This window comes from Notechis scutatus, chromosome 1, assembly GCF_049901735.1.
Source record: "Notechis scutatus isolate UNSWTSFEM ecotype Mainland chromosome 1, rNotScu1.2, whole genome shotgun sequence".
Classification (NCBI taxonomy): Eukaryota; Metazoa; Chordata; class Lepidosauria; order Squamata; family Elapidae; genus Notechis; species Notechis scutatus.
The window spans coordinates 144660866-144686613 of NC_142009.1; the positions used below are offsets into that span (position 1 = coordinate 144660866).

The following is a 25748-nucleotide window of genomic DNA, read 5'->3' on the forward strand; positions in this document are numbered from 1 at the left end:
ATGTTCTGTTCTACAAAAAGACATCCCCATCACTATCTTCTGCCTTATTTTGTTGGACATATGTTTCCTGAATCCTCAAATCGATAGATAGTGAAAGTCAGGAATGACGCTCCCTAAGGCTTCCTTAATCATTGCAAACATACATTCTGTTTCTAATTCAGGGTCATACTGTTGAAAAAAGTCTTATAAGGATCTACCCCCACAGAAACAGTAATTACATGCTGTGCTTGGCCAGTTCATATGGTTGGTCCCATGGCTACGCGGGGGTGTTATGGCCTTGGAAATTCATTCAGTGAAAAATATGGGAATCGGTTCTCATTGGCTCAAGTTAATGACACTACAGGTAGTCCTCAACTTACAACATTTCATTTAGTGACCATTTGAAGTTACAACAGCACTGGAAAAAGTGACTTATGACCGTTTTTCACACTAATTTGCAGCATCCCCATAGTCATGTGATTTACATTTAGATGCTTGACACTGGTTCATATTTATGACGGTTGCAGTGTCCCGGGGGGGGTCATGTGATCACCTTTTGCGATTTTCTGACAAGCAAAGTCAATGGGGAAGCCAGGTTCACTTAATAACCGTGTTGCTAACTTAAGAACTGCAGTGATTCGCTTAACAAATATGGCAAGAAAAGTTGTAAAATGGAGCAAAACTCACTTAACTCATTTCTCACTTAGCAACATAAATGTTATGCTCTATTGTCACTGTAAGTTGTTGACTACCTGTACCACAAAACGGGCCTGTTTCCGGCTTCCAGAGGGCCTCTAGAGCCCAGGGGAGGCCATTTTCGTCCCCCCAGAGTCCCGAAGGAAGCCTCTGGACCCCTGGGAAGGCAAAAAACAGCCCTCCCGAAAGTTCTGGTAGGCCACGCCCACCATGGCCACACCCACACAGCAACTGGTTCGCTGCCCAGTTGCTGGGATTTTTGAATCTCACCCCTGTACACATCTGTACAGGATAAGGCTATCAGTGGCTGTCAAAAATGACAATATAATTTCTGGGGAATGTGAGTGAAAAGTGCTCTCCCTGTGGCTTCTTTTCATTCCTCTCTTACAAGAATTTTGATAGATAATTAGTGACCATACGTGCTTTATTATAAAGCAGGGGTCCCAACCTGTGGGCCACAGCCCATTAATGGACCATGAGGGATTTGCAATCAGAAACAGCTGGCGAGTGTGTGCGAACACACATCCTCACATGCGCAAGCTCCATTTAAGGGAGTGGTGGGTGCACACGCCAGCCGCTCACTTTTTGTCGTTCCACAAAACCAGAAACCTTGGGGGAAATCTGTTAGAAAGGATAACCCTTTATTTCAGAAAGCTATCCTTTAGATTTATTTTATTTTTTTCAAAAACTTGACTTTTTCCTGTTATTTTGATCATTTAACTTTTACTGTGCAAATGGCACCACTTAACTGCACCGTCTTTTACTTTCTTATGAAAAATACGGAAATTGAACTGTCTTTCTAAAATACATTTACCTATAGTGTTTTGTTTTTAGATATTTTTATTAGAAGCTTTGTTTTTTGTTCAGTTTTTCTTCTCCTGAATTTGCTTTTGTAAAGCAAAGTTATGAATATAAACAATAATTTTTATCCTTATGAACCCCTTTCAGGTTTGCCCTCGATTTTTTTCCCCAAGAAAGTATGGGCACGGCACCTACGGTATAATTAATTATCTGATAAAGGGGATTCCCAGAGAAACTTTATCTTCATGTATATAAATTCAGGCTTTTAGGCAATATTTACTCTTCTGTGCATATTTACCAACTTTCCACGGCACATTTTTATTTGGTACAGAGCAGGGCCTGATAAAGAGCCAGCAAAAAACTAACCGGGGGGCTGCCAGCCGCCCCGCCAATATTCATTAAAAGCTGCCACTTCAGTAGCAGCTGCGAGAACCGAACTGGCATGCACAGCCTTCTCTTCCAACCAACACTGGAGTGTAATCACCATGACAACCGTTGCTGGGGGCGGGCCCTTCTCAGGGAAGACAGTCATGCCTGGCAGGGAACAATAGGAGCTGACTTGCAAAGAAGTTGCATCACACACACACACACACACACACACACACACACGGGGGGGGGAGCGAGAAGGTAACCATGCTGAATTAAGCTGGTCCCTCCAGAAGGTCAAGGGGTTGATCAAAAGCAGTAATTGCCACCTCTTTCTTAAAACAGGTCATGGATTGAATGACACCAGGGATATTTTCTTTGTATATCACTCTTGTAAAAGAAGAATTCAGCTTTGAGTTGGTAGTGGTGGGGAAAAGGGCGGGGGGGAAACGGGGGGGCTTTTGATGGCAGTAAGGTTCAAGGAAAAGGGCATAAAAATAGAAGAAGAGCTGAGCTAAACTGATTCAAGGGCCAATTGGACCCAGCAAAACACTTCATCGTAGGATGAAAGGAAGCTAGAAGGGGAGCCCTTTTCGTTTCATGTTCCCTAGCAATTATACTGAGGAACACAATGTCTTGGATACCAGGTAGTCTTTTCCGACTGCCGTTGGTAAGCCTTACGCTGCATAGATGCATGGAATCGAACCTTCAAAGCCAGCCACGTTAGTTGCCATCGCTTAGCTGGGGAAGCGGATCCTGTAATCTGAGCCTGTGCTCTGTGAAGAAGTTATTGCTTTTTGTGGATTCTGGATCATTCACTGTTCGGCTTCATTGGGTGATTTGTGCTTTCTGTAGCATGAAAAAGGAAGGGGGGGGGGAAATCTCTACACCATGCGTAATTTGATATAGCTCTCTTATTATCCCTCCCGTTCTTTTGTATGTGAAAGAGCCCCATAGAGGGAAGCCTTTCTGGGTATTCTAACTGAAGTCAGCAGGACCTCTTTCTGGCCCATCAAAGTTGTGTCTAAAGCAAACGTGGCAGCTTTAAGCATAGCTGGCTGGAGAATTCTGGGAGTTGAAGTCCACAAGTCTTAAAGTTGCCAAGTTTGGGGACCCCTGGTCTAAAGGCAGAAGATGCGGCAACCTTCATGATGCTCAGCAATGCTGGGTCACCTTCAATTTCTGTAGGAGAAAGCCAAGAAATAAATGTCATGGGTTGGTTAGGTTTAGGGTGGGGTGGGGCTTTTTTTTTTTTTTTTTGGTACTAACTAATGAAACTTTGACCCATTTATAATTTTTGAGGGGAATAGCATCGGACTTATTACGCTCTAACTTTTATGGAGGGAAGGTCGATCCTTCTTGATATTAAAAGGCTGACCCTAAAATATGATCATAATGTTTTAAATACATCATCGTGTTAATGGAGCAGAAAAAGCCAGAGAGATGTGGAAAATGAGTTTGAATTAAAAAAAAAAAAAAGTCAACAGATACGACACTGAGTGGGCAAAGGAATGGAATCATCTGTGAAACAAAGCTGAGGGAAGAGAGCAAGGGGAAGATATTACCTCCGTGCCTAGAATGCAAGAAAGGCATCATTTTCATACATGTTATTGTTATGCCTACAAAGGTTCAGCCAAAATGATTTTTCATAGTCATGTTATGATGTCACTGGTTCTTTTCTCTTACTGTTTGTGATTATGCTGACCTTTTCTCCGATGCCCATCCATTGTTTATGATCTTAACACTGCTAGCTGTATTAAATGGCTTCCCCCTCCCTCCTTATTGTCGTTTTTCTCCAAATGAAAATGAAGAGGGTTACCTTTGAAGAGAAGCCAGCGTAATTATGGCATCTCATGGCATGCTCAGAATTGACCTTTATTTCATATGCACTTTTTATATCTTGGCTGGCATTGGAGGTTTAGGTAAAGTTTTCAAAAAAAGTGTCACTTTAATTCTTTAATTCTTAATAATTAAATTCTTAATATCATCCTCCAGTCCATCAATCCACTATGAAACTGTAGCTTCCTCTTCAATGTTTCTATATCCTTGGCCCTTTCCCATTCAATCTGCCCCCCCCCCCCAAAAAAATGCTGTGTCTCCTCTAAAACTTTCCAAAGGTTTTGTCTCACTAGTGAAAATTGCTTCTTAACCTGGACACCTGTCTTCTTTACCTGTCCAGTTCTGTTTATACAATATTATTCCTTGAATCTGTCTGCAAGACATCTTTTCATAGATGCATTGGAATAGCAAATACCTTTTTGTAACAAAGGAGAGATGCATGCAGTCAAAATAATTTGTATACTATTTCCATCAGTCTTCATTCCCATCGTTTTCCTTTGCCAGTTCCCATATTTACATTCAGATTGTAAACCATATGAAATACAAATCTGCGCTGTGCCAAGTCCATAGAGAGTGCTATATAAATTATAGCAACATCCTTCCAACATAAAAAAATATTTCTGTCTGTAGCTGTCTACAGAATACAGGTAGTCCTTGTAAACAGTTCTACCAGCCACGAGCAAGATCAAAGAGCTAAAATTGAGTTCAGAGGCAGAATTAAGATTTTGAAGTTCAGACTGACAAGCCAAACACATTTTCAGCAGAGATAGTCATGTCTTCCAGTTTGGCAAGGATGTTGACATTGATCCTGCTAGTGAAGTCCCTGTGCAAATTGAAAGGTAAAAATCACTGATATGGCTGTTTCTGCCTCCAAGATAGTCTAGGCTTGATTGTTGATGGACATGGAAGTAACTCCTATTCCTGAACTGACTACGAAAAGCAAAAGCATCTCTATCATAGAGACCTCTCATCCATGCCACCACTATCTTTGAAGAATGATTGTGATTTTCATTCTTATTAATTTCCCCCATTTTAACCTCATACAGCAAAATCAGGATGTGGCATGACTAATCCACCATTTACAGTTAAGTTTAGAACAAGAATTGTAGCTCAGGATTATTAAGGCACAGTTAGTGCCAGTCGTTGTTCAGGAGATACGGTTTCAGGATAGCAGAAGATGAGTTACGTATAACATCAGTTTATATGGAAGCAGCAAAGGAAGAAAAGGAAGAAATCTAACAATTCTCAAATTATAATGGCCATTTTCCCTGATAATGGCCAGAAGGATGTGAGTTTTGATCTTTTGCCATTCAGACCTAGAAGATAAAACTATACTCTTGACATTACAATGCCTAGATACCAGAGGTGGTATTCAGCAGGTTCTGACCAGTTCTGGAGAATCGGTTACAGAAATTTTGAGTAGTTTGGAGAACCGGCAAATGCACCTCTGACTGGAGATTTTACAGTATCCGTCCCCTGCCACGCCCACCAAGCCACGCCCACAGAACCGGTAGTAAAAAAATTTGAATCCCACCACTGCTAGATACTTAAAAGATCTAGAATTCTACAGTGGCATTACTACTTCTTTTAAAAAGTAAAAGAACATGGTAAATCTACCAAGTTTTCTTTTCATTTATGCACATAGGGCATGTTTGTAAACATACAAAATCTGTAGATGTATGCATGCATACACTTTCTGTAGAGATGTGCGTGGAATGGAAAATAGTTTTTTAGTTACCTGAAACACACATTGCCTTCTAGAAGTTCGGATGAACCATTCCAGATGAGCCATGACTAGTGGATACAAAATGGCTGCCATGCCATGGTTATGTGGAGCTTTGCAGCTCAGATTCGATAACCCTATTGAACAGCTTAGTTTTCCTCTTGATATCTCTTCCTTTTATAACGTTCATCTAAAACATTTCCATACCTGATAATCTTCCTTAATATTGGAATTATCTCAAGCTGAAGATAATGTCCCACAATGTCCTTCTAGGTGACACTGAATTAATCATTTTCTTTTAGGCCAACTATCTTCATATGGTTATCTCTGTAAAGGTAAAATGAAGAGGGATCCTTATGTAAGTCAGTTTTCACTCCTGACCATAGGACACAAATTAGCCAAAACCAAACCTGCAAAGAATTTTAGGGAATGTGTAAAATAAAGATCATATGCTTCGCCCTTTCTCTCCCCTCTTGTGTTCGGTAGCTCCCACCAAGGCTTATCTCAACAGCCTGAGGAAGCTGCTAAGGGTGTGAGGGAAGCAACGGAGGAAGGGTCCTGAAGCTGTCTTTCCGGCACCTTCTCTCTCGTGCCTCACCCTCATCTGCTTCATCATTGACTTTTTCTTCCCCAAAAGTAAAATAGTAAAGAAGAAGTAAAAAAAAAAATGCTTCTGGCAGCAAGAATAGGAATTTGAGGCATATTCAGAACCAAACGACCCTATCTGGACCAAAATTATCTGTTTTGGTTCAGACATCATCCACTCAAAAGCAACTGCATTGTGCACAGAACAATTTGTGCAGGGATTACTTTGCACATCCGTAGCTTGCACATTAAATGACATTGTGTTGTCTCATCTTGTCAAATTGCTCCAGCAGGTGGCGACTCGTGAAGCTAAACCAACATCTAGCACATGCTGTTTTGCAGTAGGATCTCTCTCCAGGGCTTCATATTCATTTTCAGCTTTGCAATATATTGTTTTCTGTTTCTTTTTAAAATCCTTACCCTGGCACAATTATTTCTTATGGAAGCCAGATTGCAGTAAAGTTTAAAGGATGCTGAGGTGCTTTTGACTGTAATGAGTTTTTATTTTCTCTCTTCCCCAGCAACCCCAGAGTGCAAGTTGCAGCAATTCAAGGAGGTGCTTTGCAAAAATTGCTGGTTATTTTGGCCACAGATCAGTCCTTGGCAGTAAAGAAAAAGGTACGGGGGGGGGGAAAACATGTAGAATTGAATATTTTACTAGAATGTTTATAGCCTTCTGTGCCAGAATGTAAATCTCCAAGGCTGAATCGTTGAGGACGGCTGGGCAGAAAGTGGTAATGTAATCTTACCACTTTTTGCCCAGCCGTTAGATTATTCCTAACATTTTAAAGTGATAGCAAGGGTCATGCCCCTTTGCTGATTAACGTTAACAGATCTGGGCTGGAGGGTCAGTAGATGTCAATAGAAAAAAAACAACAACCTCTCTCTCTTCTGTCTTGTGATCACCTGAATTTTGCAGCCCAGATCTGATCGCCCTATCACCGAACAGCTTTGAAGGTTGAAGTTTTCCTTCCGTGATAAAATCGTTGAAACATCTTGACACTTGATCATCTCACTTAATTTTGAAATCAATTCTTAGGGAAGGGCTTTAGTTTCTTGTAAGGCACCAAGATTCAAAGAAATATTTGTTTAGTTTGGTTTATATTCTAACCATCTCCACAGAGCACACTTACAATCTATGTGAGACAAAAAAGGGGTAGGTTGATTGTAACCTCTGTTTATTCATAACTTTATCCCAATCCGTGGCAAGTTGCACGTGCAGAAAGATACAACATGACATTAAGAATGTATTTTACCTAGTTATAAAATCCTAACAGTTAAAACATTTTTCTTGTATAAAGCAGTGGCAACTGTGTTAAGGATTTTGTGACACGTCTGGAGATGACGATAATGATTTATTAAACCTGTATCCTGCCTGATTCTCCGTGTTAATCTAGTCTGATAATAATAAGCAAATAAAGTCACCCCCAGACAAATGGAATTTTGGTTAGGAGGTGGAGTTAGGGCACATACGGCTACAAAAAGGACCCATATGGGAATCGAAGAAGAATCAAAAAGCATGTGAGCGAGAGCACGGGTATCAAACTGGCGGTGTTACGTTGCCATCACGTGACATTTTTTCCCCTTCGCGGAGGTGGGGTGGGCGTGGCCTGAATGTGATGTGCTGCAGTTTAACACTCCTGGGCTAGAGGCTCAGGTTCCTCCAAGTCATAGGGACAATTTCATTGAGAAAAGGGGTACTGTTATATTTTCCCTCCGATATGGTGAAGGGTGAGATATTAAAGCAAGCTAAAGGGAACCGTGCAGTATATTATACAATTGTAAATGCCAACATTTGCCAATGTTCCCTGCTTATATTCAGGCTACTAGGCCACCCTAAACTACCTGGAGAGTAGGTACACCTGCTGCCAAAGGATGGCATGGAGTCACGTTGGGCCCATGGCCAGCAGAGCTTGCACCAGAAGCTGCACTTATTCTGGATTCTAGTTTTCCAAGGAAAAGAAGATTGTCAGTACAGAGTGGTCCTCGGCTTAACCACAGTTCATTTAGTGACCGTTCCAAGTTACAACGGCACTGAAAAAAGTGACTTAAGGACTGTTTTTTTTGCACTTTTGCAGCATCCCCATGGTCAGGTGATCAAAATTCAGATGCTTGGCAACGGACTCATATTTATGACGGTTGAAGTGTCCCGAGGTCATGTGATAATCTTGTGCAACTTTCCGACAGCAGAGTCAATGGGAGAGCCAGATTCACTTAACAACTGTGTCACTAACTTGACAACGGTTGCAATTGGCTTAACAACAACAAAAGGTTGTAAAGCTAGGCAGAATTCGTTTAAACAAATGTCTCACTTAGCGACAGATATTTTGGATCAATTGTGGTCGTAAGCCGAGGACTACCAGTATAGGTTGTAGAAGCTAGGGAACTGCTGGAAAAGTGAAGGTGGACCCCCAAAATAGAACTGAGATAAAGGGATGGTAGACTCCAATGGGATCCCCCCAGCTTCTAAGAAGATTGCCCTGTTCAAAATGCAGAAGCGCGCAGAATAATAGTCTTAGGCATCTGGATGGGATAGTATCTAAGGATTTTAAGCTATTATAGGGACACATCTGAAACCTGTCTGATATCTGAGTGATGGATTTGGCTTTAAAAAGTTTTATGGCAATTGATAGATATTTGCCCTCTTCAATAGGAAAGAAGACACTAAGATTTAGTTGTTCATTCCAGATTCCAGAGGATTAAAATAATATGCCAAGGATTTTGAAGGATGAAAGCAGACCTGTATTGTTGTTATTGTTATTTTTTATCTGCCACGAATGTTTTTATGGTCTCTAAATCCCTTTGAAAAGGCCCCAGGGATGACGTCTGAAGACCAGCTTGAGTTAAAGAGAGTCGGAATAAAGAAGCGGTGCTAATTCCTCTTATTATTCACTTTACCAGGATGAAATTCCGTTTTTGAGTTGAGGCGATGACAGTTGAATTCATATCAGTATTGAGGAGAGGGAGAGTCAGAATACAACACTTGCTAATCTTATAAAAGAGAAAGCTATGCTTCGTCTTAATACTTGTAAGAATGGGGCAGATTGAATGAGATTAAGTATCCTTGAACAAATCGGTTTTTCAACGCCTGCAAAAAATCCTAGTGCAGCCCATCCTTTTACTGGATTCTGTTTTGATTTGGGAAGATCCCAACCTGCCATAATAAGGTACAGGTAGTCCTCGACTTACAGCAGTTTATTTAGTGACCGTTCCAAGTTACGGCGGCACTGAAAAAAAGGGACTTCACGATGGTTTTTCGCACTTACGACCTTTGCAGCATCCCCATGGTCAGGTGATCAAAATTTGGATGCTTGGCAACGGACTCGTACCACCACTGCACCAGATTACTAACTTACCAATTGCAGCAATTCACTTAACCACTGAGGCAGGAAAAGTCATAAAACGGGGCAACGCCAACTTAACAAAGGTCTCATTGAACAACCGAAATCTTGGGCTCACTTGTGGTCGTCGGCCAAGGACTACCTGTGCAACAAGTTATCTCAGTGAAGAAAAAGAAATCACGTATCCAGGAGGAAATGAATAAATAGAAAGCAGTGTCTTTTATTGAGCCAGATTGAAGTTTCGCATTAAGGGGTATTAGGTTTCCGCGAAAATCCTCATGCGGGTTTGGAAAGGCCCGATGGGAAGGTCTCCAGTGCTTCATCTGAGAATGTAAGCTAACACAGATATTGCTGAAAGCCACATTTCCCAACCCCTCCTTCTTCCGACTGACATTTAGCCATTCTGCATTTGCAGTCCTTCCGGACTGGCCCTGCGCCTATAGATTCACACATCGTTGGGCAGCAGAGCACAGGAATTGTGAATTAAGGTTGTGCCAAGCATTTGAAAATCATCCGGTTACCTGGCCCCAAAGTAGAGTTGGGGAAACCATAACTGCGTGCTGAGTACTTCATGCACCAAAAAGAGAGGAGATGGGGTGGGGTCTGAATGACGTGGGAAAAAATGTCCTGGGGGACAACTCTATATGTATGGCAAAGATGAGAGAAAAAAGTTTTTTCTTGAGGGAACAAAGTCTTCAGATGGTAAAAGTGGAGGTGGGAGAGCTGAAGGAGTTAATAATCACAAGCAGGAATGTACGGTTAGTAATGTACAATTGTAAATGTACAGTGTAAATGTACACTTTATGATGTGTTTCTTAACCATTCAACGTTACGATGGGCCTCCCCAGAGCAATTAACAACCTGTTTTCGGAGTTACGAGAGCTACACACACACACACACACACACACACACACACACACACACCATGTTCATGTGGTCACATTTTGGGCATTTGGTGATTGACTCACCTTTATGGCCATTTGCAGCATGCTACGATCGCATGACTGCAATTTGCAATTTTTTTGGGGGCGGTATCCCGCATAAACTTCCCAGTTTCCAGCCAAAAAAACCCGCCCATTGGGAAAAAGGAATTGGCTTAACAGTGTGGCATTTGCCATCAGAAAAATATGGTTGTAACTTTGAATTTGTTCACACAATGCTTCAAGTTTCAACGGCAATGACTTAAGATTGTAATTCCAGGGTCAATTACGGTTGTGAGTTAAGGATTACCTGTAATTAGGATAACGAAGATTGAGAAGGTAGGGGTGGAAAACAAGTCTGTGATGATAAAGGCAAATGCCTTATGGCTGTTCCAACATTCCTGCTCTGTTGCCCTTATGGAACAGCCCCATTTTCCTGGAATAATGGTGAAGAATATATAATGTCTGAACTTTTTCTGCACCAGTTGTGGCTTTGTTCACCTTAGGGTTGGCTTGGGGGATTGTATTGTCGCACAAAATTCTCTTAAAGTTCCCTGAATCTGGACTATAGAATGGTAGGGCAGACTGTCTAACATCCTAATGGCAAGCCTGAATATTCACACCTTGACAAAAATAAAAGTTAGACCCCATGAGAGGCTGAGGCTTTGCTTCCTAGCTCTGGCAATGACCCAAGATTCGAAGTTCTCGCCAGGAGCGAAGACCTGAAAAACGCTCCTGGCTGATTGATTGGGATAGAAGTTGGGGCCTTATCTGGCTCTTCGGTTGTCTGTTCACTGCCTGGCATACGTGCTCTAGTGATTCTTCCTCCGTGTGCAGCTTTGCCATTCTTTTTGGCCGCGAGGGCTTCAAGGTCTCCTACGAATCCTAATCTGATAAGTAGGTCACTGCTCTTATGTGGGTTCGTAAAGCCACGTGGCCTGCTCTAATCAGGATCCTCCTGCCAACCTTTTAACAAGGCTGCCTCTGAATATCCTTGCCTTAAGCCGTGTTTGAAGCTCGGATTTTCTCGGGATGCTCGTTCACCACGGGAAAAGGAACGAGATGGATGGCTATGTTTGTGCGTGAGCAAAATGCTTCCTCAGGGAGAATGCTTTCCCTTCCCTGTGAAAGGCAGACCATTAGAGAACCCCGTGCTTGGCAGAAAATGTTTATGGCACAGTCCTGGATGCTTTGCTGAACAAACTGGTAATCTTACAAAATGTTCAGCCTTTGTGCTAGAGGGAAGAAAGGTGGGCTGGAGAATTTGTCTCCTTTCATCTGCTCATTGCTCACTTGGCTTCAAGTGGGCCAGTCAATAGTGTGTGTGTGTGTGTGTGTGTTAGGTTATCTCATCTTGCTTCCCGGTGATTTTATGGATCGAAGTGGCTCTGTGAGGCTTCTGTGCTTAGCAATAGCAATAGCACTTAGACTTATGTACTGTCCCATAGTACATAGTACAGCAGGGATTCCTAACCTGTGGGCCGCGGCCTACTACTGGTCCATGGCCTATTCACAACCGAGCTGTGTGAGTGGCCGCTGGTGTGCATGTGTGTGCGTGCACAGCCCCACTCGCACAAATGTTGTGGGACACTCAACATGAGCGTCATGGGCACGCTCAGCTCTAAAGATGGAAGGCTGAGTCAGTCTTGAACCGGTCAGGATCGAACTCCAGGCTTTGGGTAGAGTTAGCCTGCAGTACTGTAGTTTAACCACTGCACAATGTTTCCTTAAGGAGCAGCTTTCTGATTCCTCACCCCCACCTGTCTTTGCAAACACGGAGGAGATTCTAACCAATTCCCCGGTGCTACGGATTACAACAAAGTAAAGAAGCGACCACGCCAGAAGAGGAGACAAGGTAAACGAGCGGGAATTTTAAACAGACTAAGGAATAGGGGGGAAAAAACTCCTCTCCCTTCAATCTTTCTGACTAATTTGCGCTCACTGGCTAACAAGATGGATGAAATTCATCTCTTAAATAGATGGAATTCTGATTTTCATAATTCAGCTGTTCTTTGTTTTACTGAAACCTGGCTTAATCCACAAATTCATGGGGACAACACCATATACATCCCAGGATTTCAGACATTTAGATCAGACAGAATTGAAGAAACTTCAGGTAAAACAAAGGGTGGAGGATTATGTTTATATATCAACAACAGCTGGTCTCAGGATATAACTATAATATATAAGTTTTGTGACGAAAACTTAGAGTCTTTACACATCAACTGCAAGCCATTTTACTTTCCATGTGAGTTCTTCTCATTTCTCCTAATAGCTGTGTATGTTCCTCCACAAGCCTGTGTAAACAAGGCATTACGAACTCTTGCTGATCAAATTATGGAGGCTGAAGCCAAACGACCAGGTTCCCTTCCCATCATTTTATGAGATTTAAGGAAAGAGTTCCCAAAATATTTCCAGCATGTAAATTGTCCCACCAGAGGCAAAAATACTTTAGACCACTGCTACACAACAGTAAAAGATACTTATAGGTCTTTACCACGAGCAGCTGTGGGACACTCTGACCACTGCATGATTCACCTTGTACCTGCCCACAGACAAAGACCATTAAACCAACAATTAAATCAGTGAAGACTTGGTCAGATGAGGCAAGGCTGAAATTCCAGGCCTGCCTTGATTGCACTGATGGGAATGTTTTTGAAGATGCCTCTGCAGACCTAGATGAGCTCACAGATACTGTAACATCAAATGTTAGCTTCTGCGAAGACTTATGTGTACCAACAGGGAACCTGCAAATATATAGTAACAATAAACCTTGGTTCACAGCTAAACTTAAGCAGCTACATTGTTCCAAAGAGGAAGCCTACAGAAAAGGTGACAGAATGCTATACAACCAGGCCAGAAACATATTAACAAGAGAGATCAGAGCAGCAAAAAGAAGCTACTCTGAAAAGTTAAAGAATCAATTCTCAACAAATGAACCAGCAAACATGTGGAAAACTTCTAAAAAACACCACTGGCTTCAGCAAACCTCCTTCCCAGGCAGACGGAAATCAACAACTAGCAGATGACTTGAATGTGTTTTACTGCAGGTTTGAAAAGAAACTACAGCCACCTATCTCCACAACCCCCATCTCAAACACACCAACAACAGCCAAGCCTCCTACAACTGGTCCCAATCCATTGGGCTCACAACCTCTGGTGATCACAGAAAAAGAAGTGCAAGATCTATTACACAGACAGAAACCAGGAAAAACACCAGGGCCAGACAAGATAACTCCTTCTTGCTTAAAAGTCTGTGCTGACCAATTGGCCCCCATCTTCACCCGAATCTTCAATAGATCACTAGAGATGTGCTATGTTCCTTCCTGCTTCAAACGTTCTACCATCATCCCAGTGCCAAAGAAGCCCTCCATCAAGGAGCTGAATGACTACAGACCAGTTGCTCTAACATCTGTAGTTACGAAAATCTTTGAAAGGCTTGTGCTGTCCCACCTGAAAACCATCATGGATCCGCTGTTAGATCCCATGCAGTTTGCATACTGAGCAAATAGATCAACAGATGATGCTGTTAACATGGCTCTGCATTACATCCTACAACACCTTGAATCTCCAAATACCTACGCAAGGGTCCTCTTTGTAGACTTCAGTTCAGTATTCAATACCATCATTCCAGACACTCTTCTAAGTAAATTAAACCAACTAGCGGTACCTGAACACACTTGTAAGTGGATCATAAGCTTCCTAACAGACAGGAAGCAACAGGTGAAGCTAGGCAGAATCACATCTGATACCTGTACAATCAGCACAGGAGCCCCCCAAGGCTGTGTGCTAGCTCCACTTTTCTTCTCCCTATATACAAATGACTGCATCTCAAACGATCCATCTGTTAAAATACTGAAGTTTGCTGATGACACAACAGTGATTGGTCTCATTCGAGACAACGATGAATCTGCATGCAGACAGGAGGTTATACAACTTGCCTCGTGGTGTAACCGGAACAGTCTGGAACTGAACACACTCAAAACCGTAGAAATGGTGGTAGACTTTAGAAGAAACCCTCCCACACTACCACCTCTTACAATACTAGACAACACAGTATCAACAGTAGAGACCTTCAAATTTCTAGGTTCTACTATATCACATGACCTCATCAAAAAAGCACAACAAAGAATGTTGTTTCTGTGCCAACTCAGAAAGCTCAAACTTCCCAAGGAGCTGCTGATAAAGTTCTACAGAGGAATTACTGAGTCTATCATCTGCACCTCTATAACTGTCTGGTTTGGTTCTGCAACCCAACAGGACAGACACAGACTTCAGAGGATAATTAGGACTGCAGAAAAAACAATTACTACCCACCTGCCTTCAATTGAGTACCTGTATACTGGATGAGTCAAAAAGAGGGCTGTGAAAATATTTACAGACCCCTCACATCCCGGATATAAACTGTTTCAACTCCTTCCCTCAAAACGACGCTATAGAGCACTGCACACCAGAACAACTAGACACAAGAACAGTTTTTTCCTGAAAGCCATCACTCTGCTAAACAAATAATTCCCTCAACACTGTTCAACTATTTACAAAGTGTACACTACTATTACTGTTAATCTTCTCACCACTCCTTATCACCCATCCCCTCCCACTTGACTGTTTCCTAGTATGATTTGATTGTTGATTGTACCCTATGACTATCATTAAGTGTTGTACGTTATGATTCTTGATTCTTAACGAATGTACCTTTTCTTTATGTATACTGAGAGTATTTACACCAAGACAAATTCCTTGTGTGTCCAATCATACTTGGCCAGTAAACTATTCTATTCTATTCTATTCTATTCTATTCTATTCTATTCTATTCTATTCTACTCTACTCTACTCTACTCTACTCTACTCTACTCTACTCTACTCTACTCTACTCTACTCTACTCTATTCTCCCAGGGCTCCTAGTTTACATCCTCCAACCACTTCTGTATTAACTGCCCTCTCATTACTCTTAACTTTTTAACACAAATAGAATTTGTATCCATCCTGGTAACTCGAGCAACACCAGATTTCAATAAGGAAGCTTTTGCACTCTTCTAAGAGTGAACTCCCAATTGGTCAATTATTTGACTGTGGGCTGGCATATTGTGGCTTGTAAAATATGTCTCATGACCTAGGTTCAAATACTGCTACTTATATCCCTCTAGCCTAGCCACTCTGTCTGCTAGATACAAGCACCACTCCAGTCCTGTTTCTTGCTGCTTTTTTCATAAATGAGACTCTTGCATATGAATGAAATGAGATAGAAAGAAGGGCTCACTTGGTACTTTTGGTCAAGTGTGTGTGTGTGTGTGTGTGTGTGTGTGATAATTTCACAGATAAAGACAATCCAATTCAAAATTAATCCTCATCACCCCTATTTTTTAACGTGTCCCAGCTCCTATTGTAGGATGCCACCAACATCGCCTCAGAAGGTGGCTCTAACCAGGCCATTACAGGTTTTTTTTTAATAAGCCAAGCCTTTGCATAGCTTTGGGGCAGAATCTGAGGTGATGTATCGACTGCCTTTAATACTTTCAGCCAGGGCAGGCTAACAAAATAGAGGAGAACCATGATATTTCCAAAGCCAACTTTTGCATAATGTATTGAACATCCAAGGGTGAAGTGTGCCCAATTAAACTTCATTCTGTGGGCTTTGTTTTTTTTTCCCACTGGCGTTTTATACAGTTTGGCAACTCCTTAGATTAGGAAGGAGACAAGACGGAAGAGGATGTTTCGATTGGAACATTATGATAGTTGTGCTCCCTTTCCATCCCTCCCTTCCCCAATAATGCTTTTGGGGGGGGGGGACAAAGACTCTATGCACAACTGTAACAAATGTAAAAGGTGGCAGGAAGGTAGATATCACCAGCAAATATAATAAAAAGAATGGAGGCAGCTGGGAAAAGAAGGTGTTGCAAAACATTTACCTGATGGGGATAGAAGAGATCATAGCTTGATCATTTGTTGGACTACCTCAGTGGTGGTATTCAGCCGGTTCACACCGCTTCGGGCGAACCAGTAGCAAGGATTTGGTGTGGATCGCCGAACTGGTAGTAAGTTCTGGCTGGCCACGCCCGTTTTCCTCTGGCTTGCTTGCCCCACCTGCCCGATACTCGCTCACTCCACCCGCCTGACTGAAGGTATTTCTTTTTTTTCCTCCTTCCCAACAATCAGCTGTTCCTACGATCAGCTGTGCCGGGATCCCCTTAGCTTGTCTTACTGCTTCGCCCAGGAGGATTCCCTGAGGCCCAGGAAGGCAAAAAAGGGAGGGAAGGGCACATCCCCCCTTCTCCATTTTTTGCCTTCCTGAGATCCAGGGGAGCAAAAATAGCCCCCCAGGACGCTTGCCTGAGGCCCAGAAGGCCCCAAAAATGGGTGTGGGGGGTGGTTGCAAAAAAAAGCACACACACAAAAAAAAGTCACGCCCACCCAGTCACACCAAGCCATGCCCACAGAACCGGTAGTAAAAAAAAATTGAACCCCACCACTGACCTGCAGGGTTGGCATGTTCCAGATTCCTTTGATTAAAAATGTCTTTTCTCAAAACCCTGGTAGCAAAGTCTGACGTCTGGAATGAGGCTCTCCCTGAGAGTTGAACGGGTGCCACCATGTTGTTCTGTAGAAGAATGGTGGTGAGGTGGCTTTTCTGCCAGGCTTTTGGCAAGGGAGAATGAGACCCCCCTTCCTCAGATTGCCGTCTTTTGTATTTATGTCTTATGCCTTTATTAATATGATTGTAATTGTTGTTGTTGTGAGCTTCCCAGAGTCAGGTGGTAGACATTTAATTTGTGAACAATGACGATGATAATGATGATTCTTGAGTGAAAACAGAATGAAAAGAAATAGCGGGAAATGCTAATCTTTGGTTAACCTGAGGTGACTCACTCTTAGGAAGACACATACGGGAGACAGATTGGCAAGTTTTTGACTGGAAAGTTCTCTTTGTGACATTTTGTAGAACCCCTTTTTCAGGGAGATGGTTGATTAAGACGTTTGATGTATAAATGCATACATTTATTTTCAAGCACTTTTCTGAATAGGAGGATTGGCACTAACAGAAAGTGTTGGCATTAGCATTAAGAAAGAGATACCTGCCCATCCCTATTCAGGGAAAATTGCACTATGAAAATTGCAGTATTCCAATATTTGATGGGCTCCTACAAAGTGGGGGGGGGGGGGTTTAAACTATTTTCCAAAGCACCAAAACGCAAGATAAGAAACAATGGATGGAAACGAACCAAGGAGAGAAGCAATTTAGAACTAAGGAGAAATTTCCTAACAGTGAAGCAATCAACCAATGGAACAACTTGCTTTCAGAAGTTGTGGGTGCTCCATTACTGGAGGCTTCCAAAAAGAGACCGGACAACAATGATCTGAAATGGTATACAGTCTCCTGCTTGAGCATGGGGTTGGACTAGAAGACCTTCAAGGTCCCTTCTGACCAGAGGTGGTATTCAGCAGGTTCTGACCAGTTCTGGAGAACCGGTAGCGGAAATTCTGAGTAGTTCAGAGAACCGGCAAATACCACCCCTGACTGGGGATTTTACAGTATCCTTCCCCTGCCACGCCCACCAGCCACGCCCACAGAACCTGTAGTAAAAAAAATTGAATCCCACCACTGCTTCTGACTTTTCTATGTTCTACATTCTATGAAAGACATATTTTTTTTACAGGCTGGGGTTGCTGGAAAGTCTTGTGGCATTACAGACAGCATGCCTTCATTATAAAAGCTGAAGCATCCCCTACATCACAAGAAGGAATAGACTGGAGAAACTGAGCTCCTGAAGAAGGCGCAAAGTACACACAGAGAAGATGTTCTAAAAGAGAAGCTGGGTTCTCGTGAGTTGTGAAACCAAACCCAAGCAGTCGGTCTTGAACAAGCCACGGTTGGCTGGGTTCAAACATAATGCTAAGCCTTCAACCGTTGTTCATAAGCCATAATGATGAAGTTCACACTACCAACTAAACCAAAGGCTGTGAAGGAATTGGAGGTGACCATGAGGAAGGCATGAGAGAGCTGTTAAGAAGAGAAGGAGTGAGTTGTTAAGAGGGATTGGACAGTCCATCATTCGTCTACAAGAGGAAGAAAATGACCTCCCCGTTGGTTTTGCTTAGTATAAAATGGGACAGAGAGGAATTTGGATAGGTTTGCAAGATTCTGTTTTTCTATTTTACTGCAATAAAAAGCATTTGTGGAATCTTTGCCATATCCATTTCTTGACCTGGTCTACCCAAAGGGTTAACAAAATCAGGAAAATCACACTTTGGCTTATTATAAAAATTACAGTCCAGTAAATCTGACATCTGCAACTCTTTAACTTTCGGGGCATCAGTGACTCTGTGATTAGTGGGCCAGAAATGTATCCATATCTCTGTGATTTTTCACTGCAGACGGCACCTTATAATGGCATCTTAATGACATTCTGTTTAGTGTGCCTTACAGGGAAATGTCAAAGCCACAGCAATAACTAATGCTAATACCTAATTAATGAGATGATGGCTAAAAGTCAAGCAAAAGGGCTGCATGTACTGCTACTGTTTTCATTCCCAGATGTTTGTGCTTGAGTCAATTCTGTGATGGGAATAAAACCTTGAAAGGGCTCATCACTACTTGGGAGTTTGGATCACTCTTGAGAGTTGGTTTCTTTCATACAGTGCTTGTGTTTTCAGCACTTCTGTGGCAAATTCCCCATAGATGCAATCTGTTGCCTTTCCCCACGACCTCTCTCCCTGGGGTCTTGTAAACCAGGATCTCTCATTTTTCTGGCTTCTCAGTCTGGAGGAAAATAAATTGAAATCACTGAATAATGAGAGCAAAATAATTCTGCCCTCAAGAATTGTGTATATTTATCCTGAAGTCCAAATTAAAAACCTTGGGTAGGGTGTTGGTAGTAGTATTTTATTTCAGTCATGGACCAGCAAAATGTGACATGCAAGAATTACAGCTATTCTGTTATAAGAAATTAGTACAATTTAAACCTCTGTTTATTTATCAAATTTATATGGCCACCCATCTCACCAGACGTTAAATCACTCGCGCAGTCTCTACACTTGTAATACCTGTGATATCATTAAGATTATAGAGTTAAAATTATGAAGCCAAAAGTAACCATAGTTGATATTTATGTAATGTGAGTAAAACTAGAGAATAATAACTAAAGATAAAAATAGACACAATTAACAGGAATTGTAAAACAACTACATTACTAAAATCTACAGGTAAACTATATTTCATATTAATATTTTAATTATAAGACTCTGATCATGTAGTATAAAATAAAGCGCTATAGATATGAATCACAACAACTTCAAAGGCTAAAGAGCTAGAAATAAGCAATTAGATGGAAGTTTATGGGCACAGTCTCGTTAATCTGATAGCTCTAATAACTATGGGGAATGAATTGTATTGGTATACCGTAGTAATGGGCTATACATATTGAAATAAGTTACCTAAACTCTCTCATTAGCTGTGTTTGTTTCTGGGTGGGATTTACACATGATATAACAGGTTTTGTAGGTCTAAAGCAGATGTGTCAAACTGGCGGCCCACGGCCAGATGCATCACATGCAGGCCATGCAGGGGTGGGATTCTACCAGTTCGCACCTATTCCTAGAACCGGTTGTTAACATTCTAAGCAGTGCAGAGAACCGGTTGTTAGAAGAAATTACTGGCCTAATCCTGTAAGGAAGGCAGGAAGGAAACATTCTGGGGTTGCTTACAGAAACTGCCTCTCCATTAACCCTTATTACATTCTTGGCAGGACTAGACTTCCTGTCTCTGGAACTTCTCTGGAGTATTTTTTCCCCTCCTTTGCTGGGACTTTGCTTGTGTAGAGTGACCATTCAAAATTACAATGGCACTGAAAAAAGTGACTTATGACCATTTTTCACACTTACGACTGTTGCAGCATCCCCACAGTCATGAGAGGCCAGGTGAGGAGATGCGTGCCTCGATGTGAGTGATATTGAGTTGGCCACACCCAGCCAATGACATGACCACCAAGCCACGCCCACCACCTAAGCCATGCCCACAGAACCGGTTGTTAAAAATTTGAATCCCACCCCTTAGGCCATGCCTACCCCAGCTCCACAAAGAGAAAAATGTCATGATACATCACGTGGCGGCAACGTGATGCCGTGAGTTTGACATCCGTGGTCTAAAGAAATAAACTCACAATAATTAACTGGTAAATAGCATGAATAGGCTCAGTATATGGTTTTCAGCAGCCTCTGGATAACCTTCACTTGTGGGGCTACCTCCCAGTAGATATTTTCTCTGAAGGAAGCAGAGCTGATTTTCCTTATTTTTCTCAGAATTTCATGAGATACATTGTGGGGGAATCTTCAGGAGCAACTTTTCCAGGGCTACAGATGAGGAAAAAAGGATTGGTTAAAATTACATTCCTCATATTTCTTTGGGGAGACCGTGTTGCAAACGAGTTCTGCTTACAAAAATTGGATCCCAGCTCTTTTATTCTGCTGTGCATTCGTTACATTTCTGTTCAGGCATCATAAAGCATAACTGTCCACTCGCTTGATATAGAGGGTCCTGTCCCCAAGTCACAGTGAGGCCGTAACCCCTTCGGTAATCATATAAAAATAATCTTTGTTACGTATTGTAGTGTATTTGTAAACTAAGTAAATATTGATGATGTGTCGAGGCATGAGAACTGCAAGAAGTGCAGAAAGGGCATGCATGATGAGACCCAGGAAATGAAAAATTCATGATGATGGATGTGGGTTGGTTTCTTTTTCTTCCTAGGCCCTTTTTGCTTTGTCATCGATGCTGCGACACTTTCCTTACGCCCAGCAACAATTTCTCAAACTTGGAGGCCTTCAAGTACTCAGGAATCTTTGCACAGAGAAAGGAATGGAAATCCTGTACATCCGCACTGTGACTCTTCTCTACGACTTAGTAGTAGAAAAGGTAAGAGGAGCCCTTATACTTTATCTATTATTATATAATTAGCACAAGTCTAAGGAGAAGGAGGAGAGCAAGCTGAGCTGGAAGGTGGGGTTAAATGTGTCATCATTTTGGAATCAACAAGACCTAAGTCCAGCTCCCCCCTCTTTCTCCTCATTGACCCTTATCTTGTACCAATTGAGCGTTGACTGTTGGTTGAGTAAATTCTTATACTACAGGTAGCAATACTAAACTCTTATGTGCTTTTGAACTCAATAAATTATTGCATTTCTTGCAACAAGTTGCAAGGGAAGAGCCATGAAATCTTTTCCACTGACTTTGATTTTAGCGTTGGGATTACCTGTATTTGGGCTGTCCAAATATGCCACCGTCTGGTTATATTTTAATAATTCTCAGGTAGATTTCATTTGGATGTTAGACAGTCCGGACAAGAGCGCACAATGGCAGGAAAGTACTAAGGAAGTTGTCCTGTTTGTCTAGTTCAGGGGTGTCCAACCTTGGCAACTTTAAGACTTGTGGACTTCAACTCCCAGAATTCCTCAGCCAGCTTTGCTGGCTGAGGAATTCTGGGAGTTGAAGTCCACAAGTCTTAAAGTTGCCAAGGTTGGACACCCCTGGTCTAGTTCCTGGTGAAAGGGCAAACCTACCAACTTTGCTGGGAATGGAAGGTGGTAGGACATTACCAGGGTCTTTATCCCTCTTCTGCCTCATCTATAGTTGCTTTGCCGTTTGGATAGGAGGGCTGGTAAATTGTAAAGCATAGATAATCGCCAGCTTTTTGGCAACAACTCCTAAACTTCATTGCCAATGATCTGCCTAGTTACCCATCCTGCTGTAATATCAAAAAGCAATAAAAAGACGAGCTAGATTCATAATAAACTTTTAACTAACAAATTAAACTTTTAGCTCAGGAATCAGTGACCAAGAGGAATGAATAATCTTTAATATTTTTCATACTGGCAGACAGGAATGACTACAGTTGCCACAATTGCAGTATTTTCTTCCTTCCAGAGAGAGTATTCTTGTTCATCAATCCAGCCGGCCATTTCCTTTAAGCAGGGCATTTTGTCCTTCCTTTCTGGGGCCGTTTCCCCCAACACCAACTGGGCATTCTGGAGCTACTTAACAATGCTTCATCCTCATTAGCTTGTGATTTGGGATAGCCATGTGGTTTTAATATGCACTTGAAGTCCCCTTCTTCCTTCCTTTTGGGTTTTAAATGGCCTGGTGTGGACTTCCTGTGTATAGATGGACAGGCACAGCCTAAGCCTTCTATTTAAGGAACGATGTAGGTTATTCAATAGTTTTGTATCCTTCCAGAATTCTGGAGACTCAATCAAGAACTTCAGCTCCGTATTATCGATAGGATTGTAGAAGTGGCTGACCTGAAGAAAACATTCCTATCTAGAGACGTCCATTTGTATCATTATCTTTCAGCCACCTGTTCTCCTCGTTTATAATTGTTGCTCAAGTTTTTTGACTGCCAAGTTGACCATTTGGTCCTTAGAGAGCCAGTTTGCAGTAGTGGTTAAGGCACCAGGCTAGAAGCTGTGGGGGGATGAGTTCCAGTCCCCACCTCAGGTACACAACTACCTGGATGGCCATGGGCAAATCTCTCTCCCTCTCCTTCTCTTCCAGCCCTAGAAGAAGAAAAAGGCCATGACAGACCATTTTGGGAAAGCTTTGTCAAGAAAACTGTAGAGTCTTAAACCAAGCATTTGTCAGGAGTTGATGATGACTCGAAGACCTTAAAAAATAGAAAGATGATAGTATCTTCCCATCCACATGCTTGCTCTTAATCTTTATAAAAGACAAATAGTAGTATTTAGCACAATGCAGTAAACCAAACTATACATTCGTTGTAAATAATGAATACATTATTCTATATTTTTATAACATCAGCATGAAAAGTTGACAGTCACATACTGTATAATTAGATTTTTATCCTACCCTTTTAATATACTGTATAACTCAAGACAGCAAACACACCTAATAATTCTCCTGCCTCCTGTTTTCCCCACAGCAACAGTCCTGTGAGGTGGATTGAAATGAGAAGAGGTTGGATGGCCCAAAGTCATGTGGTGGCTTTCATGCCCAAGAGATGCCTAGAACTCACAGACTCCTAGTTTTGGCCAGCACCTCCATCATTACGCCAAACCGACTTTCACTAAATAATGTTCACTAATTGCATAGTTCCCCAACCTGGATACCTTTCAGATGTGTAGAAGTTTAGGGCATTGACAGCAATTATGTTCTGAAAATCTGGGAGATCAGGCAGCCTAAGGCAGAGGTGGGCAACTATGGCCCCTTTATGACTTGTGGACTTCAACTCCCAAAATTCCTGAGCTAGCATGGCTTGCTCAGGAATTCTGGGAGTTGAAGTCCATAATTCATAAAAGGGCCATAGTTGCCCACCCCTGGCCTAAGGGAATAAATAATCACTTCATTAGGTACAGAAGAGTTGGTCTTCTCTTATTTAAGTTGGGCAGGTGAGATTTGGGTGTGACTCCTTCCAATAAAAGAGTTGACTTCTAAGTGTCTGTGGAGGTTTTCAATCGTCCAGATCATGGTTGTCCCAAAGGAGCTTTTTGTAAAAGGCAACTGGATTTTCTTGGGGTTTTTGTTTTTCCTTTGAAAATATTTTGCTTCTCATCCAAGAAACTGAAGAACTGAAGACGTTTCTTGGGTGAGGAGTGAAACATTTTCAAAGGGAAAAAAAAAAAGGAAAGAGTGGAAAAAGCACCCTTGTTGACTTGTCAGCTGAATCGCCTAGTTTTAGCTTATGGCGGTGGGAAACCTTTGGCCTGTCCGTGGCTTTTGTATTCCAGCTTCAGTCAGCTCTAACCAAGCGTATCAATGTTCAAGGAAGGCAGAAGCTGTGTGTCAACTCTGAAGCGAACCTGGCTGAAGCCATCTTGTGCTGCCTCATAGTTGCCACGGAGCCTGAGAGGGGGGAAAAGGGGGAGGGGAGTAAATAGACTGGCTTACTGCCAAAACAAAAGGTTTTCCTGTGGGAACCAAGGTCATTGTAACAGGTGGCTGTTGAAGGAGGAGAGGAGTGACCAAGCAAGCCTGCCAGCTATATTTATTGGACAGTGTGACCAGTGACACCTGGGAGGAGGGGATTTTCGCTCTTTTAATTAGGTGAAAACCACAGGAACTTTTAGAGCTGTGCCGATAGGATGTATCCAATAAAACATGTTCTTTGAGGAATCTTACCTGCCTCAGATGCTTTCAATGGGTGCATTATTCGGAACGCTGACCCTGTGTATCCTTCAGAGGCTGTTGGACTGCAGTGCCCCATGGATGATACAGCCATCATCAATGGGGCCCCGTTGGAAAGAGGGGAGTTGCTAAGTGTTGCTGAGCATCTGGATGAGTGCCTTTCAACCGTGCCTTGAACCTTGTCGGAACAGCTGTCCGGGTTGTGCAGGGTACCATAGCCTTACTCTTTGGTTTATCCTTTAGCTTGGGCCCGAGTGCCTTCTCTGCCGGCGGTTCCTTCTTGCCCAGCGTGAACCTGTGTGCCACTAGAGGCGCATTACCATCAAGGGAAATGTCGCCATCAAGCTTTCCCTGCTGGGGCTTAAGAGCAGAGATGAGCAAGCGTAGGCTCTCAGAATACAATTCAGGAGGATTTGACATTCCTTCTCTCTTTTAAGCCGGAGAAGCAACCTTCCTTAATTATAACATAGTAGTAAGGAGATGCTTGTGATTAGGAACTAATTAATGAGCTGCATATATAGCAATTTACCCAGGAGGCAGCCCAGTGAAGCAAAGGCATTGTATTTTTTTTTTTTAAAAAAATATTATTATTATTATTATTATTTAGAGAATGCCTGCCCCCATTGTGTTGTGTATCTGGCTGCCATATGCTGTGAGCAACCTTTTACTTCATCTGTGTAGCCAGATGGCTGGCTTGCAGGGCCCATGTGGGAGTTTTGCAGACAAAAATCAAGCATCTTGGCTGCATTCATATTATTTCTAGGGAGCAGAAGGAGAGAGAGAGAGAGAGACAACACTCTTCCCCCCCCACCTTTTACTACTCCTCTGACATTGGCCCCGATTGATCAGAGGAGTTGGATGACTCCTGTAGTGGAAAAGCTGAATAGGATTTCCCATAAGGGAAATGCACGGTTCTTCCTTCATCCCAATACTTGGGGCTGCTTCTCCATCCTCATGGAAGCTGCAGAATGAACAACCTCCCCCCCCCCCAAGACTGGACTCTACGCAAGTTATAATTAATTTAAATGCTTAGAAAAACATGTTCCATCTTTTTCAAGGTGGCGTTTTGTGTGTATGGGAACAGGTGAAGGCAAATGGTACCGTCTGATGTCCTGCTCTACCACAGCCCGGAGTATAGCAATAGCAGTAGCACTTAGACTTATATACCACTTTACAGCCCTCTCAAAGCGTTTTATAGAGTCAGCCTCTTGCCCCCAACAATCTGGATCCTCCTTTTACCCACCTCGGAAGGATGGAAGGCTGAGTCCACCTTGAGCCTGGTGAGATTCGAACTGCCAAATTGCAGTAGGAGTAGCTTGCAGTACTGCACTCTAACCACTGCGCCACTGAGGCTCACAGGTATGTT

The 25748-nt window shown here is 42.4% G+C and overlaps 1 protein-coding gene across 6 annotated transcripts in view; it reads left to right on the forward strand.

The window, feature by feature from the left end:
- The window catches only part of SIL1 (SIL1 nucleotide exchange factor), a 51220-nt gene that overhangs the window by 20457 nt on the left and 5015 nt on the right, over positions 1–25748 (forward strand). For all 6 annotated transcript variants that reach the window (XM_087948014.1, XM_087947993.1, XM_087948003.1 and 3 more), the window contains 2 exons: positions 6511–6607; positions 20996–21160. In XM_087948014.1, the coding sequence (XP_087804140.1) occupies positions 6511–6607; positions 20996–21160 (262 nt within the window). The remainder of the gene's footprint in view (positions 1–6510; positions 6608–20995; positions 21161–25748) is intronic.